Genomic DNA, 16964 nt, shown 5'->3' on the forward strand with positions numbered 1-16964 from the left:
CAGGCGGAGTTCCTCCAGCCCCTGCGCTAGAGCTCACCGCGCTCCTCAGTAGCGGTGAGGGGGCAGCGCCCGGGGCACGCGGAGCAGCACCAAGAGGGGAAAGGGACGCCCGGGGCCGGTCCTCAGACGGCAGGCCAGGACCAGATCAGGAACCCCAGCAGCCGCGTGCAGGGCCCCTGAGGAGTCGCTCTGGAGCCCAGCATGGGACATGGACACGCATCACAGGAGCCCGACCAACTGGAGAGGCTGCGGGCACGCAGCCCGCTCTCCACACGGTGAGCCGTGCTCACGGCGTGCGCATGCGCACAGGAGCGTGATGTGCGTCACCGGCCCCGAGGCCCCCAGGCCCCGCCCCGAGCGGTGTTCTGTCAGGGACTCGGGAGCCCTGCCTCACCTGTTTGGACTGTGGAGGCGCGTCTTGTTAAAGCCAGCAGCCCGGACTTATAGGCACAAGGATGAAGGCTGGAAGGGAGCAGCCCCGCGAGGAGCCGGGCCCGGCAGAGCCCTCGGGCCCCCGTGGCCAGCCGGGCGCTCAGAGTCCGTCTAACGTGAGGCCGCGTCTGGGCGGCGGGCGGGGAACAACCATGTGGGAAACGCTGCTGCCATTTTGTCTCTTTCATGAGCTGGAAACCCCGTCCAGAACACACTCTCGGGCGAACTTGGGGGACAAATTCTCCGTGGCCGGGCGTGCGTCCCTCTGCCTGGGCAGCGGGGCCTCTCCCCACGGGGGCCTCCAGGTCAGCGCTCTACGGGAGCAGACGCACCGAGGCCTGCGGGGTTGTCCCCCCATCCCCGTGGTCGGCTGTGCGACTGGGAAGGGGCTTGCAAGGTGCAGGGCCAAGGGGACAGCGCCCCCGGGACCCCAGGGCCTGTCCCGGGAGACAGCGCCAGGGGACGCACCGGCCCAGGAAGAGGACGCTGGTGAAGTGGCCGCGCTGCCTCGGCCCCAGCCCACTCCCCAGCCCCTACCTGGGTTCAGGACGGGCTGGACGATGTCCCCGTTCCGCCACGTGGTCTCCATGCGCTCCAGCTTCTGGGCCTCGTAGCGCTTGCGGCCCTCCTCCTCCTGCTCCTGCCGGGAGTACTGCGGGGGGCACGGGAGAGGGTCAGGTCCGGCCCGCAGGCTCGGCTCCTGTGTGCGCTGCCTTTCTGTGACTGGAGCTATCTATTCTTTCTCTGATAGCATATGTTTAATATAAATAACGAAAACACAGAGAAGGGGAAAATATCATGAATTCTTCCCCCTGCAAGAGTGCCTGGGTCAAATGTTTGCGTTACGTCCTCCCTAGAATTATTTTCACGCCCGTGTATAAATAAAAGGTTCTGCCATGCTGTATGTGAAGTTCAAAGTCATGGTATTTCCTCCTCTCACTGTATCCTCCTACCATAATTTATGTGATGGATCCATCATATCTGGGCCTTTAGTTTGCTCCCAATTTTTCACCGTTAAAACAGTATCAGGGACTTCCCTGGTGGCTCAGTGGTTAAGAATCCGCCTGCCAATGCAGGAGACACAGGTTCGAACCCTGGTCCGGGAAGATCCCACATGCCGCAGAGCAACTAAGCCCGTGCGCCACAACTACTGAGCCTGCACGCTGCAACTACTGAAGCCCACGCGTCTAGAGCCCGTGCTCCACAACAAAGAGAAACCACCGCAATGAGAAGCCTGCACACTGCAACAAAGAGGAGCCCCCGCTCGCCACAACTAGAGAAAGCCCGTGCGCAGAAGCGAAGACCCAACGCAGCCAAAAATAAATACATAAATAAATGTATATTAAAAAAAAAATCATACCGACAATCTCAGCCACTTACCATGTTATACCTACCCCATTCCTTCCTGGGATTCTTTCCTGGACATAGAACTACAGAGTCAGGGAGCCCCAGGAAGGCTGCACCCCCTCTCCCACAAACAGGGAGAGGAGGGAACAGGTCCCCGTGTGCCCCTGACACTGGGCAGCCTCACTCTGCTGACTCCTGGGCAGCCGACACCCGCCAAAGCTAAAACAGCCCCCCTGAAGCTTTCCTGATGGACCACGGGGGTTCTGACCCAAGAAGTTAAAAATAAAGGTGACAATCAAGCTTGGCATGATGGATAATGTTGGGCCCTCTGGTGCCCACCGTCCTGGGGTCCAGTGTAGGGAACACCCCCTACCCTGGGATCCATCAGACAGGCCCGGGGTCCACAGGCCCCCTGACCGGCCTCACCCTCCCTGCTGACCCCTGCCTGGCCGCTCTCCTTCTGCTGGGCTCTGACTGCTGCCCTTCCATCCGCTCTACCTGCATCTCCCGCTGAGCCTGCGGAGTAGCCGCCAGGCTCAGGGCCCCGCGTGCTCCTCTCTGCCCCTTGCAATTTCAGACCTTCTTCCAAAAGCCGCTTTTAAACATCTTGCTTTTCCTGCTCGTGGCTCTGCTCCAAAACTGCCCAGGTCTGAACACATTCCGTGGCTTAATTACCATTATCTTGGGCTTGCGACCCCCGTCTCTAAAGGAGGCTGTGAAAGGAGCTGAGTGGTTTGTTCAAAAGAAACAAAGCATGGTGAGGATTCAAGTCGCCGTGGACAATTAGCCTCTTCCTCCATAAACAGATGGTTCCCCCACGTCCCAGCACGCAGAGCAATGCCTCTAAGAGTAGAGTTTGTGCTGTGCCTTTCTAGTAAAACTCACGGATGTCTTACGTGTCCTCAAGAAATGCCTCTTTAAGAGATTTTTTAAAAACTGAGCCAAGCTCCCCAGTCTAATAAATCCTCACGTCCAGCACACGCCTCAGACCTCTGCAGTGACACGGGGACCGATGGGGGCCCCCGGTCCTGACACGGGCGACGAGGACCAAGAAAACGCAGCCTGTTCACAAACAAACGCCTCCTGCTGGCTTTACATCTGGGGACAACATCACGAGAACGTCCTGATGATGGGCTGGCACCCAACTCGCACCCCCGAGGACTCATCAGACTCAGCTGTTTTGAAGCAGGAGGCAGCTCGGCTCAAACGTCCAAGGCGACAGTCAGTGTGAGCCTTTTAACCCAAGCTCATGTTTAGACACCGATAAAAACCAGCGTCCACTCTCCAATGGCCCCCAGCCTCTCAGGGGCCACAGCCGTCCCCAGCCACCGCAGGGGTCTCTTTTTCCATCACAGGGCCACTGAGGTCGCTGTTCCCTGGGGGAAGAGGTGGAGCAAAGTGACAAAGTCCTCACTGAGTGACACTGCAGGGGGGGAGGTGGGCTTCCCCCGGGGAGACGCACAAATGTGGTCGGTCCACACACGCACATGTATGTGTGACAGCGGGGGTGTGTGTGTGTGTGTGTGTGTGATGCATGTTCTGTGTGTGAGATATCTATGTACGTGTACGTGTGAGATATACGTATGATCAACCTGTGTGTAATATATGTGCATGTGTGAGACGTGTGTAAGATACACACGTAGACAGAGAGACGTATGTGTTCTTAATAAATGACCGCTACCTGTGAAGGGTCGGCAGGAGGATGCTGGCAGGACATAAGGAAGTCTGATGGTCAAGCTACCAGCACCTGAGCGTAAATGGCCATGAGAGCCAGACCTGAGCTTTCCAGGACCATCGCGTGAGGACTCGGCTGGGCCGTGTCAATGGAAAGAGCAGAATGAAACATTTCAAATGAAATGATGAAACGAAAACAGTTCAAATCAACTGAAGGCTTATACGTGGGCCTAGCATGTGTGGGGGGAAGAAAGCGCAAATAAACATTAGCAATGGCTGCAGCTGGGAGCCGTGTGGCTTCTCCCATCTGGAGCTCTCTCTGCACCCAGTGGGACGCTTCCAACACTCCCCTCTAACACGGGCAGAGTGGATATTTATGTCTTATCAAACTCGGCTAAACAAAGGGAATGGGAACTACCAGGGTCTCCGCCAGGAGGTGGGAGGGAGGGCAGGGGATGAGAGGGGTGATGCAGAGAGCTGCCCTGTCCCTGCAGGGACCCCGGAGACTGACGCTGCCCACCCCCCCCCGTCCTCACTCCCCACCACCAGCTAAAAACCCACCGGCTCTCAGCACACGGGCCCCTGAGGAGCCAGAAGGAAACAAAAGCTAATGTGTTTGGCCCAGAAATCTTCCTTCAGAAGCAACCCCTTAAGATCCACCATGTGGTGCTGAAACCAGAGATATGGCCTGCTAGAGATTTCTAAACTGTGTAGCGTCTGAAAATTAAATCAGTTAAATAATGTGCCTGAGTATTTACGTGTGATGTGGATAATTTAACACCAAGTGCTTAGTGGGAAAGATGAAAGCGGGGGTTAGCACGCTTGTAATCTCTAAAGGGAACCGTCACTGCACCTCAGACTCACGCCTGCTTCTTGGGTTTGAAAACCCCTCAGTTAGTGCTGCTTGAAAATGATGCAATTTCCATCTTGCCAGCAGCAGAGAGGAGACCAGCTCCAGGAAGAATGGGGGCGGGGTGGGGGGGGGGAACACAGAGAGACAGAGACGGAGAGAGAGCTGGAGAGAGAGAGAGAGAGAGAAAGACAGAGAGAGGTGGGCTGGACGGAAGGCCAGTGTTCTGGGTTGAACAGCGTCCTGTCAAAATTCCTGTCCACGTGGACCTGTGCATGTGACCTTTCTGAGAACTAGCGTCTGTGCAGGTGTAATCAGTTAAGACACGTGCACACGCACACACACAGACACACACACACACACACACAGACACACACGGGAAGACAGCCAGATGACAACAGAAGCAGAGGTGGGAGTGATGCAGCCACAAGCCAAGGAATGCCTGCAGCCCCCAGGAGCTGGAAGAGGCAGGAAGGATCCCCCCCAGAGCCTCCAGTGGGAGCCCAGCCCTGCCCATGCCTTGATTTTGTACTTCTGGCCTCAGAACTGGGAGAGAATGAACTCGGTTGTTTAAGCTCCCCAGACTGTGTCACAGCAGCCCCCAGGAAACTCAAACAGGTGGGAAGCGTGGGAACCATCTGGCTCACACCCTGGCCCTGAGCGCCCCTCTCTCCTCACATGTGGAGGGACAGGTGGCACCGATGCTGGCCTGGTGCTCCTGGCACTACCGCCCTGCCCTCAGGGTACCAAACCCTGGACCACCAACCCAGTGCAGACCAAGGTCTAAGCACACTTCCTGTTCCGCATGGAGAGAGCTCCTGCTACCAAGATTCTTTTTTAAAGTCTAGACTAAATGGCAGCTGGAGCCCAGCAGCTGGTCGCCCCCCAGGAGACGCCCCACTGGAGCCTTGACTGCGTCCACGGAGGCCCAGGCAGGGTCCCAGGTCAGACGTGAGCTGGCACAGGGAGAGGGCAGGGAACGCCCCCAGGCTGACATCTGCAGCAGCTCAAGGAGCAAGCCCCCCATCGCCCCAAGTGACCCAGGCCCACAGGAAGGTGCGCAGGGGGGAGACGGGGTGGGGAGGGCTTGCAGTGGGGGGGAGGGGACAGGGACCGTTCCTCCGTGTGCTCTATACCAGGGGTCCCCACCCCCTTGTTAGGAGCCAGGCCGCGCAGCAGGAGGTGAGCGGCGGGTGAGCGAGTGAAGCTTCATCAGCCGCTCCCCGTCGCTCACGTTACCGCCTGAGCCATCCATCCATCCCCCCTTCCACAGAAAAACTGTCTACCACGAAAACGGTCCCTGGTGCCAAAAAAGCTGGGGACCTTTTAATGCTCTATCCAGTTCCTGTCTGGTTCCCAGTTTTATTATTCTTAAAAGTTTCTTCTACAGACATCTCGACCACAGAAAAATGCTCCCTGAGGGCAGACACTGCTAAGCCAGGCCCCGGCCCTCTGAGAACGGCCCTCCCTCACAGGGGTTAGAGCAGAGCACCAGGCCTCCGGGGAGAGCCGCTCAGGCGTGTCCTTGGGACATCCAGGGCCGGGGGAGCCACACGAGGAGGAGTGGGGTGCCGTTAGGGAAGGCGCTAAATCCCTCTATCAGCCCAATGTGCCCCCTCCAAACGCCTGCCCCCCGAGCCTGCCTGCAGCAGGGCCCCCGGGAGTGAACGTGGCCAAGTCTCTTCACCCAGAGATGCCTCTGTCCACAGCAAAACCAAAATGAGAGAAACCAAGGCAGGAAGCGGACGCGGCAGGGGGAGAGAGCGGGGCTGAAGCAGAGACGTCCCAGCCTGTGCCCCCAGGACTGGACGCCCGGCACAGCCCCGTCACCCGCCTTCCCTCCGGCCAGGCTCCTCCGGGAGGGGTGTCTTCGGGGCCCAGGCCAGCCCCCACTGGCATTCCCAGCATGAAGGATCCCAGGAGGGACGCCCCTTCCCATGGTGCCTCCTACTGCGGCCCAGCCCCGCCCGGTGCTGCTCTCCTAGGACCCGGGCCCCTGCCGCCCACCCGGGAGAAGTGGGAGGGGCCTCCTTACCACCACCGGAGGCACCTCCAGGACCTTGTCCACGTTCTTCAGCGACAGGGGCACGTACCACAGGGTGGCCTTATTGGTCAGCTTTTTGGTACCTTCAGAGAAGACAAACACGTGAGTGATGGCTGGGAGCCAGCAGGGCGCCGGGCACAAGGCAGGCAGGGCCGATGCCACCTCTGGCCCCCACCCCCAAGGCCTTCTTCAGCCGCGAGGTGCACGTGTGGGCACAGACCGGGGAGAGGCGTGGCCCCCAGCCTGGGGACCCCCAACGCCAGCATGCTGCCCCACCCTGAGGCTGCTGGAAAGACTGCAGGTCACGCGGTCTAAGCCTGGTGGGCCTGGGCCTGTCGGCTTTCTAGCCCTTTCTAACTCGGAAGGCCCGCATCTGGAGGGCACCGACTCCAGGAAGCCCTCCAGGGAGCCTCCAGAGCGAGAGGGAGGGAAGGGCTGTGCGGAGGGGCAGACTGGCCACCAAGAGGAGCTCCGGCGGGACAGGAAGCAGCTCATGGGCCTGAGGCAGAGGGGTGGTGCAGGCAGAGCCCACCCGGGCAGCGGGGCCACAGCCCAGAGCACAGCCTGGGGTCAGCTCATCACAGCTCCCGCCCCCCCGCGGCCCCTCCCTTCCCCAGGGCCACCTCCTTCCAGGTGGGAGGCACCACACCAGACACTTCTGCTGCTGGTAACTCAGCGCTCCAATGCAGAAGCTTCCATGTGGGGGCTGAGAGAGGGCGGTGGGCTGCTGGCTTCTGCTCTGGGCTGAAGGACAGGAAACAGAACCTTCTCTGGGGCACTGAGCCCAGCCTCAGGGCAGAGTGGTGCCGTCAGGGCGGGAGGCCTGTCTGGGCTGAAAACCGTGGGCCAAAAGAGCCTGGAGATCACTTGGTCCACACCCTTCACTTGTACAGGAGGAGCCTGAAGCCCAGAGAGGTCAAGGGGATTGCCTAGGCTCACACAGCAACTCGACGCCATTCTGAGTACAGACCCGGACCTCCCAGGTCCCAGTAATTTCAGAGAAGTGTTTGCAAGGATGCTTTTTAAAAGTTGCCTCTTCGACATGGACGATTCCCAATGTAGCGGAGAACAGGAGAACTGCAGGACGGAGAGGGGAAGTGGAGAAGCAAGGAGCAGCCCGGGGTGGTGGGGGGCTTGCCGTAAAGTCCCCCTCAGTAACTCACTTCCTACCAGTTCCTTCTGACCTGCCTTCCCAAGGCGAACCTGGGGCTTCAGTTTCCTCCCCTTAAATGTAGCCCCAAGGACCAAGCCAAGCCCTGGCGGGTCAATTAGAAAGAGGGTGAGGCCCCTGGCGCCCAGGCCTGCTCCTCATGCCAGGATGTCCGCCGCTCCGCCCGGGCTCCACGGCACCACCAGGACCACAGGCAAATAACACGGAGAAATATCTTCACTGCACTTTGACTGAGAGTGAATCTGACAACCTGCTTTGGGGAATAAAGATTTCCTGTTTGACTCAGCTAGAGCCAGCCTGACAAGCTGGTTTCCATGGAAACCCCAAGTGGCCCTCCTCCAGACCCAAATGAACACCGTGGAGCAAATGAGGCAAAACACGCTAATTGTACTTTATCATTTAATAAAACCATCAAAAGACAAGTGCAGCGCTAAAAACATCTATTCTGAAATCTTGAGAGCTCCCAGCTATTTTCTGGAGTGATTCGCAGCAATCACGTCCCAGTTAGCTTAATATTTTGACAGTTGCCGGAGATGAATGAGCAAAGGTTTGCTGGTTGTGTGCCTGGGCGCATGCTCGCCCGGCTGCCTCACGACACGCGGCAAGGCCCCGAGCGAGGGGGATGCACAGAACGGGGGCCCTGCCCCCTGGGGTCTCGAAACACGGAGACGGCGCACGAACAGCTTCAGGGTTCAGCCTGGTTGCCTGTTTGTCCGCCCAGCCCGGTCTCCCCACCTGTCCGAGTCCACCCGCCCACCCGGCCGGTGTTCACAGAGCACCTGCTGGGCGGCCCTGCCCCGGGTGCTGGGACTGCCCCGGACCAGGCGGCCACATGGCCTGCCCTCATAGGGCTCCCATCCTCGTGGACACACGGGCAGAGATGCATCAGGACAGGAAGGCCTCGAGACACGGGGTCCCAGAGTAAAAGAGACTCACACAGATCCAAACATGGAAAGACGGAGAGAGTTTGAGAGAGGCACAGACACGGTGCTGAGACCCAGAGAGGGGCACCCGGATGTGAGAGTAAGGGAGGGGGCGACCGGCCCTTCAGCAGGGGCTCCAGGGCAAGGCGGGCAAGGTGACTGAGACGTGTAGAGAAGGCACAGCCCCAGGGCTCCAGGTCTCGCTGTCCCCATCCTGTGATCCGGCCCTGGGGTCTTCCCGGGGCCTCGGCCTCCCCCGTCTCGAAAGGCTGGGCAGTGCTGGCCGGTCCCCTCCTCCTCTGAGCTCGGTCCCTCTCACATGCACAACGCCCGGCCCGCTGTCCCGGGAGGCTGTGCCCCTCACAGTCACTTCTCTCCTTCTTGGGGCAGCTCAGGCTCTGTGTGTCCATCCTTCAGGGTCAGGGCGGCTGGGGACACTGGCGGGTGGAGAGCATCCTGACTGCGGGGCGGGGGCTGTCATCTCGCCACCACAGCTCTGGGCAAGCACTGCCTGCCTCCTGCCCGCTCCTGCCCCCAGAGGGGGGATCCCGCAGAAAGTGGGCTGGAGCACGTCCTTGTAGACAAGGCCCCCTGCCCGCTTCCCCTCAGCACAGAGGCCCAAATCTTCCTGACTCATCCACTCCTTCATTCATTCACTCATCAATGACTGAGTCCGCGGCTGTCATGAGCCAACGGGAGAGCACGGCCATTTCCCCTCTTGTGTCAGGAGCAGGGAGGCTCAACCCCCAGCACAGCCCAGGAGAGCAGGGCTGGGTCACGTGGAGGGGGGGATGTGGGGGAAGGGGCCCGCCCGCACTGGGCCTCCTCCCAGTGGGCTGCCAGCCCCAGCCCCAATGTGGGAAGTCAGGGCCAGAGGACCCCTTTCTGTGCCACAGCCCGAGACCAGCATCCAAGGTCCCTTCGATGCCAGAGCTGCCTGCCAAATACCGGGCTCAGGCCACAGACGCAGGACATGGGGCACAAGCCCGCTGACCGCTCCCCACCCCCCCGCCCCAGGCCGTGGCTCGGCTAAATCGTTCACTGTGCAGTGGCTGGGCCTGCTGCGGTCACCACAACGCTCCAGATGAATAACTGAGCTCCTGGCCCGTGTCGGGGAGAAGCCTGGAGCCCCTTAAAGATCTCTGAGCACAGAGCTCTGCAGGCAGCCACGGCCGAGGAGAGGGCATCGGGAGGAGGCACAAGGACCCAGGCAGCTCCTCCCTCTAGAACGAGCACGGACTCTCCTCTGGGTGAGACAGCGGGTGGCCTGGGACGAGGCAGCGGGCAGTGCGGGGGCCCAAGGGGCCTGCCTGCCTCATCAGCATCTTCGTTATAAAAAGCAGTGACTGTGAAGCGAAGCCACACTCCCCTGCAGTGCCCAGTGGGAGGGTGAGAAGGGGTTTCCATGGCTACCACTCCGAGGAAGAGAATATTCAGATCAAAGCAGAGTCAAAGGTTCGCCCAGGGAGCGCCAGCCTAGGCCTGGCTTGCGGGGCCCAGGGGAGCAGAGCAGAAGCCAGGGCAGCGTCTTCCAAGGGGCAGCAGCTCCACCGTGCAGGGAAGGGCAAGGCGGGGGCTGGGGAGACGGCAGGGGGGCCGGAGGGTGGCATGTGCCCTCCCAGCCCGCTCCCACCCTTCTGCCCAGACCAGCTGGCCGCCAGGCCCCTTCCTCCCCAGGAAGGCAGGGGGGCCGTACCCTGGGCTCGTTGCCTAACTCGTCTGCGCCCCCGTTTCCCCGTCTGCAAACAAAGCGAGGACGGCAGAAGTCCCTGCTCACAGGTGGAGGTGGAAATGCAGGGAGGTCTCCCACAGACAGTGCTAGGACCATCCGGGGCAGTCAGCCCTCAGTGGACGTGGGCTGCGGCTGCTGCCTCATTGCTACTGTCACCGTTGTTCCCAACCCCGCACGCGGGCTCAGCAAGAGGAAGTTACCTGTGAGGATGTTTTCGGACATCACGTGGACCTGGACCTCCACCGAATGCTTGGAGGTGTAGGTGATCTCCGCGCTGACATGGGCCACCTCGCCGATGCACATGGGCGACAGGAAGTCCGTGCGCTCCACCTGGGCCAGGGCGGCCACACAGCACTCCTGCAAAGACCAGAGGCGGGTCAGCCTCCCACGAGGCCCCACCCTGGACACGCTCCCCCAAAACGGCCCTTGGTTTTTTCCCCATTGTTAAAGTAACGCAAGTTATTGCCACCACACACTCCTACATGCAAAACCAGGAGATGAAGCACTGCCCGAGGGCAACATGGCAAAGCAGTTGATACAGGCGATTCTGAGTGGTGGGGTTCCGAGCGGCCTGTTTCTTTTTTCTGACTTTTCTACAAAAGATACGAATTACTTGTATAATGAAACGTGAAAAAAGGCATACATACTTATTATGGAAAATTTGGGACGTACAGAAAAGGAGGCAGAGGAGGGAAAATCACTCCTCCCATCTAGAGATAACCATGGTTTCTATTTTGGGATCTTTCTTTCCAGGCTTTTTGCCCCAAGAACAGGGGTTTTACTGGTTCACTTGTTTGGCTGTCTGGCTCCTTGTTTTGCAGTTTTAGTCATAGATAGTTGTCACTTACAGTCATGTATAGTTGTCGTATATAGTCTTACGTAGTTGTGCAAGCACTAAATATACACTTTCACAATCTGCTTTTTTCACTCAACAGGAGGAAAAATAACCTGCCCGTGTTATGACAAGCTCTTAGCAATCACAGTTCTTCTTTTTAAATGTTATTTATCCTTCAAATAGGCAACCCATTCGCATGACTCAAAATTCAAAAGGAACAAAAGGGTGTATGTCCCCGGCCACCCAGGACCCCTTGGTAGCTGGATGGTCGCAGCCAGTCAGCACGTGCGCGTGGGGTCCAGCTGGATCCACTTGGGAGCTCTCATTCTATGAATGTGAGGGACTTACTTCCTCACTTCTTTTCTTGACACTTTCTACGACTGCCACTTCACGATACTCCATCGCAAAGATATTTCTTAAGGGCCAAATAAAATATTCTTCTGTTGTTAGATTTGTATCAATCCTCAGTCGTCTCATTATAAGTAACCCTGTGATTAGGGTCCTTTTAGTTAAGTCATTTTCAGTATTGGGGATTGTTTCCTGGGCGGAAGGGACAAACATTTCGGTGTGTGTTCCCAAAGTGCTTCTCAGCAGGGCAGAGTGCTTGACGTGGCCCCAGCACTCCCGCACCAGCACTGAAAATCAGCTTTTTTTTTTAACGTTTAGTTTTTATTGAGGTAACATTGGTTTATATCATTGTGTAAGTTTCCTGTGTAACAACGTTATATTTCTACTGTATACCCTACAGCGTGCTCACCACCGAAAGTATAGTTTCCATCCGTCACCAGACAGTCGATTCCTTTACCCATTTTGCCCCTGGGCCACTCCCCCACCCCACCCCTTCCCCTCTGCTAACCACTGCCTTGTTCTATCTATGCGTTTTTGGTTTGTTCGTTTATTTTTTGTCTTTTATATTCTATCTATGAACAAAATCATCAGGTATTTGTTTTTCTCCATCTGACTTATTTCACTTAGCATAATTCCCTCAAGGACCACCCACGTTGTGACAAATGTCAACATTTCATCTTTTTTCTTTTTTACCTCTGAGTAACATTCCATTGTGTGTTTGTGTGTATACCATAATTTACTTATCCATTCATCCATCAATGGACCCTTAGGTTGTTCCATGTCTTGGCTGCTGTAAATAATGCTGCCATGAACACAGGGGTGCAGATACCACTTCGAATTAGTGTTTTCATTTTCTTTGGATACATACTCAGAAGTGGAATAGCTGGATCATATGGCAACTCTATTTTTAGCTTTTGAGAAACCTCCACGCTGTTCTCCACAGTGGCCGCACCAGTTTACATTCTCACCAACAGCGCATGAGGACCCCTTTTTCTCCACATCTTCACCAACACTGGTTATCTGTTGTCTTTTTGATAACAGCCATTCTGGCAGGTGTGAGGGGATATCTCATTGTGGTACTGATCTGCATTTCCCGGATGATTAGTGATGTTGAGCATCTTTTCATGTGCCTGTTGGCCATCAGTATATCTTCTTTGGAAAAATGTCTATTCAGTTTCTCTGCCCATTTTTTAATCGGGTTGTCTATTTTTTGTTGTTGAGTTGTATGAATTCTTCATATATTATGGAATCAGCTTCCTTTTCATCCATGCTAACCGAATGACACAAAAGACAATCTTATGTCTGAGCCACAGGACCGTGGATCTTCACTGCCAAACACAGCACCTGGCACTTTTTTGACTTTCTACCAGAAACCAATCAGGGTTTTTAGGACACTGGACAGCATGGGTACCCCTGGGCTGGGTGGGGAGCAGGGAGCAGGAGATGGGCCCACTCTTGAGGGCCTGTCGGCGCTGTGTCAGCGCTGGGCTTCACCTTTCCAGCTGGTCCTCACAGCACCCCTTCTGCAGGGGTTGGAGATATTAAGCTTGTAGGTGACAGTCAGTTCAAGCTCTGGCATGTCTGCACTCTTTCCACCGGCCACCTGCCACCACCTGTGGCACCAACGCACAGCTCTCCCACCTGCGCGAGAACTCACCTGACACCTGGCAAACATGCAAATTCCCTGACCCGCCCCAAACCCGCAGAACCTGCCTCTTTGGAGGGACGCCTGGGGACCTCCATCTTCACCCCTTCCCTGGAGAGCCTCAGACACACGGGGGTCCTCTGATAGTTTCTGTTCCTATAAATGTCCTGGAATCAGCTCTCAACGCAGCAGAGCAGGAGCTGAGCAGGCAAGCGCAGCTTGTGGCGCCCCCCCTCTGACTTGCCGGGGCCCTGTCCCCCCACCCCCGCCCCACACAGACGTGTCACCCCTGAAGCTAAAACAACGCGAGGGAATTGCTGGGCGTCACCCCAAGTACATTTGTGTGGCTACAGCGCCACCCACTGGCAGAAAGCTGGAAGGGCAAGTGCGAAGCAAGGTGGGCAAGAATGCGGGGCCAGCCTCTGGCTGGAACTTCCAGCCACTTCTGGAAGCTTCTATCCAAGCTCCACCTGCAAGACCCAAAACGAAATAAAGCAGCTGTCTTTGTTGAAGGGTGGCTAAACTATGGAATGGATATGTCCGCACACAGGTAACACTCCTATACGTTAATATTTTAAATGGAAATGCAGCTCGTTTCTTGTGCCTTTAAACATCTGAGCCTTAGATGGACCCCAGCCTTTTTAAGGCTACAGAGGCATTCCTTCACTTGTGGTGGTATCTATGGAACCAGGCCCTGCACTCGGTGCCTGCCCCTGGCCTGGGGTCTGGTTGGGGGACGGATGACAGATAAGCACGTGGCAGGTGCTCCAAAGAGGGCAGTGTGAGGTGTGGGGTGTGGGGTGTGGGGTGTGGGAAGTGGGGTGCAGGTGCCGATGTGGGAGGGGCAGCTGCAGGTGAGGGGCTGAGACCTGGATGCTGAGGTGTCAGGCAGGAGAAGGTGTGGGGTGCAGACACCCCAGGCAGAGGGGAGGGCAGGGCGACCCCGGGGGAGCTAGAGGCTGCTGCTGAATCCATGTCCAGCTGGGTGTGGACGGCACAGGCTGGGACCCAGGCAGCTCCAACTTGACTGGGAGCTGCCGTTTCCCAAGACCTAGCGGGCCACCCCAGGCACTCCATAAAGACCTCTGTGACCCAGAAATTCAAAACACAGGCTGACAAATGTTTATTCAGTGTGAGCATCTCCGAGCTGTAGGTGTCCGTGGCTGTAGGTGTCTGTGGCTCCCAGCAGCTCAGACACACCCGTAACTCCCTGCTTCGGGGCGTAAAGTAGGAGGAGCAGCCCCGACCTGGCAAGCAGCCGTGAGGGTTCTGATCAGCATCTAGCCCAAGAAGCACCCTCTGCCATGCTCCCGAAGGCAGCCTGAGTTGCACTGCCCATTGGGCACAGATGCCTGGAAAACCACGGGGCTTTAAGCCGGGACAGCAGCTTCAGAAGCAGAGCCAGAGAAAACAGGTCTGCGCCCTGGACTCAAATCCCAGCTCTGACACTAGCTCTTGACCTGGTCTCTCTGCAAAATACAGATAATAAATGGTACCAGTGACTGCTGCCAGGATTCAAGCGGATGCTGTGTGGAGAGGAGGGGTGGGCTGCCCTGCTCTCACAGAAACGTAGGGATCAAGGCCCAGAAAGGGTTAACTCCTACTGCTCTTGTTATTTGAGCTGCACCTGCCCCCTCACCCACCCAGGCCCTCTCGGCTGATGCCCACTCAGAGGATGCAGCTCTGTGACCTTTGGGAGCCACATGACTTTTCCAGGCCTCCGTTTCCCCACCTGCAAAATGGGGTTAAGGAGATTCCCCAGGTAAGGAAGGTCAAGCACGCAGTGCGGCCACTGGTGCATCGTAAGTGTGCATTAAACAGAAGCTCTCCACAGACAACTACTCCAGACACACAGCTAATGGGAGCCCACTGCGTTCCAGACCTTGGCCTAGATGCTAAGGGAATCCAGCCGGGAAGTGACGGGCAAAAGTCCTTGCCCTGGTGGGGCTTACGTTCTAGTGGGGGAAGCAGCCCCGAGCTAAATGAGCAAAACGCAGTGTGCCAGGAGGGACGGTGCTGTGGACGAGAGCTGGGAGCGGTGAGGGAGACAGACTTCAGGGGCGTGGAGATCGTATTTACAGAGACTGGAAGGAAGGGGGAGCCACGTGGGTCTCTGCGGGAAGAGCGGTCCAGGCGGGGGAAAGGGCCAGTGCAAAGGCCCTGGGGCAGGAATGCTGGCGTGGCCCAGGGGCGTGACGAGGGCAAGGAGTAGGAGCCGTGCCCTGATGTGCCCTGACTTCACACAGGATGGGTTTCTCTGGCTGCTGCTGGAGAGCAGACAAGGGCAGGGAGGCCTGTTAGGAAATTGTTTAGGCAATTTTGGCAGGAAGTGACAGTGGCTCGGCCCAGATGGCAGTTGGGCTGGTGCGCAGTGCTCGGACCTGGAACTATCCACAAGGTGAAGTCGACAGGACTGGATGCCAGTGCCCACGGGTGGGAGGAAGAGGGGGTCAACGGAGGCTCCAGAGGTCTAAATTTACTCAGCAGAGGGAGGCCGTGGGAGAAGCAGCCTGGGAGCGGACCCCGAGAGTCTTTTGGGGCCCATCCAGGTCGAGGGCTGATTAAGCATCCAGGGGGAGCCAGCCAAGAGGCACCAGCTGGACAGAGGACCTCGGGGCTGTGTCATGGTACTAAAGCCACAGGCTGGATGAGACCACCAGGGGAGTGTGGATGGCAGTGCCCCCAGCCCACCCAGAGCCCCAGCAGAGCCATTCAGAGGCCAGCCTCAGCCCCCTGGAGCTGCCTGGGGCTCACACCCCCTTCCTGAGCCTGGGATTCCAGATCGCTATCCTGGGGCCACCAGCCCAGAGGTATCTCCCAGCCAACAGGTCAGACCTGCACCCCAGGCTCCCTCTGGGGAAGGAGTGAGAACAAACAGGGATTCAAAGCACAGGTTCAGGACCCAGACCAGCCACCTGCCTCCCCATGTGGCCTCGGGCAAGTATCCAAGCTTCTGGACCTCAGCTTCCTCATCTGTGCACTGGGGATAATACAGTAACCACCTCGATCTCTAAGGGGTGTCGTGAGGACGACACAAGCTAAATGCTACAGAGCTTTGCAAAACCCTAGGTGGTCACTGAACCCTGCCGGTTACCAGGGCATTGTCACCCACTTGGCCTCCCGAGCCCCTCCTCCCTCCCTCCCCAGTCCTGGGGCTCTTCCTTCCCAGCGTCCAGCCTCTCTTGCCAGGCCTGGCTGGGAGCCTCACTGTCTCCCTCTCGGAGGGTCTACCAGGGGCCCGGCCCCCACCTCAGCCCCGGCCCCTCGGGCTCAGGCCTGTCCTCACAGCCACCAGAGGGCGCTCTCTGAACGTGGCCGGGTTTGCCCCAGAACTTCAGGGGCAAACTCTTAGCAGGCGGGAGAGCCCCTTCCTCACATGGAGGGCCCAGCCCAACCCACTCCCACTCCTCCCCAGGCGGAGGCCCCCAGGCCCACGTCCACCCACACACACTCACCCCGGCTCGGTTCATCCTACACACACACACACACGTGCATTGCTGCACACCCACGCGCGTGTGCACACAGTCTGCGCGGGCGTGGAATCGGCCTCTGGGCCTGGAGGACGATGACACAGCAAGTGGCTAGCCGAGGCCCCCAGGTACCCAGAGCCTCAGGCTTCCTTAGAGCCGCTTCCATGCCTGCCTGGTGCCGAGTTGGCAGTTGGGGCACAAGACTGACTCCTTCCCCCAGCACCCGAGGGGAGGGGCTTCAGAGAGAACGGCAGGTCCCGCAGGGCTGGGGGCCGGGCAGGAGATGACGGGCTGAATGCCCCGCAGCTGCCCTGAAGCCTAAAGCCACCAGCCTGGCCCTGTCTGGGCGGCGGGAGGAGAGCCGGCACCATCGCAGGAGTCTGTGCTGGCCTGTGCGGCCCGGAAGCCACCAAGGGAAGAGCCCAGACTTGCCTGTGGACCCAGGGTCAGTGGAGCAGGGGAGGGATGTGGGTCCAGGCCGTGTGACACCCAG

At 58.0% G+C, this 16964-nt stretch overlaps 1 protein-coding gene across 1 annotated transcript in view; it reads right to left on the minus strand.

The window, feature by feature from the left end:
• ACOT7 (acyl-CoA thioesterase 7) overlaps window positions 1-16964 on the minus strand; it is a 98784-nt gene that overhangs the window by 56291 nt on the left and 25529 nt on the right. The window contains exons 3-5 of the mRNA XM_036863411.1: window positions 10374-10530; window positions 6339-6430; window positions 970-1084 (exon numbers count right to left, since the gene is read on the minus strand). Of these exons, the coding sequence (XP_036719306.1) occupies window positions 970-1084; window positions 6339-6430; window positions 10374-10530 (364 nt within the window). The remainder of the gene's footprint in view (window positions 1-969; window positions 1085-6338; window positions 6431-10373; window positions 10531-16964) is intronic.

The sequence above is a fragment of the Balaenoptera musculus genome, chromosome 1 (genome assembly GCF_009873245.2).
Source record: "Balaenoptera musculus isolate JJ_BM4_2016_0621 chromosome 1, mBalMus1.pri.v3, whole genome shotgun sequence".
Taxonomy (NCBI): Eukaryota; Metazoa; Chordata; class Mammalia; order Artiodactyla; family Balaenopteridae; genus Balaenoptera; species Balaenoptera musculus.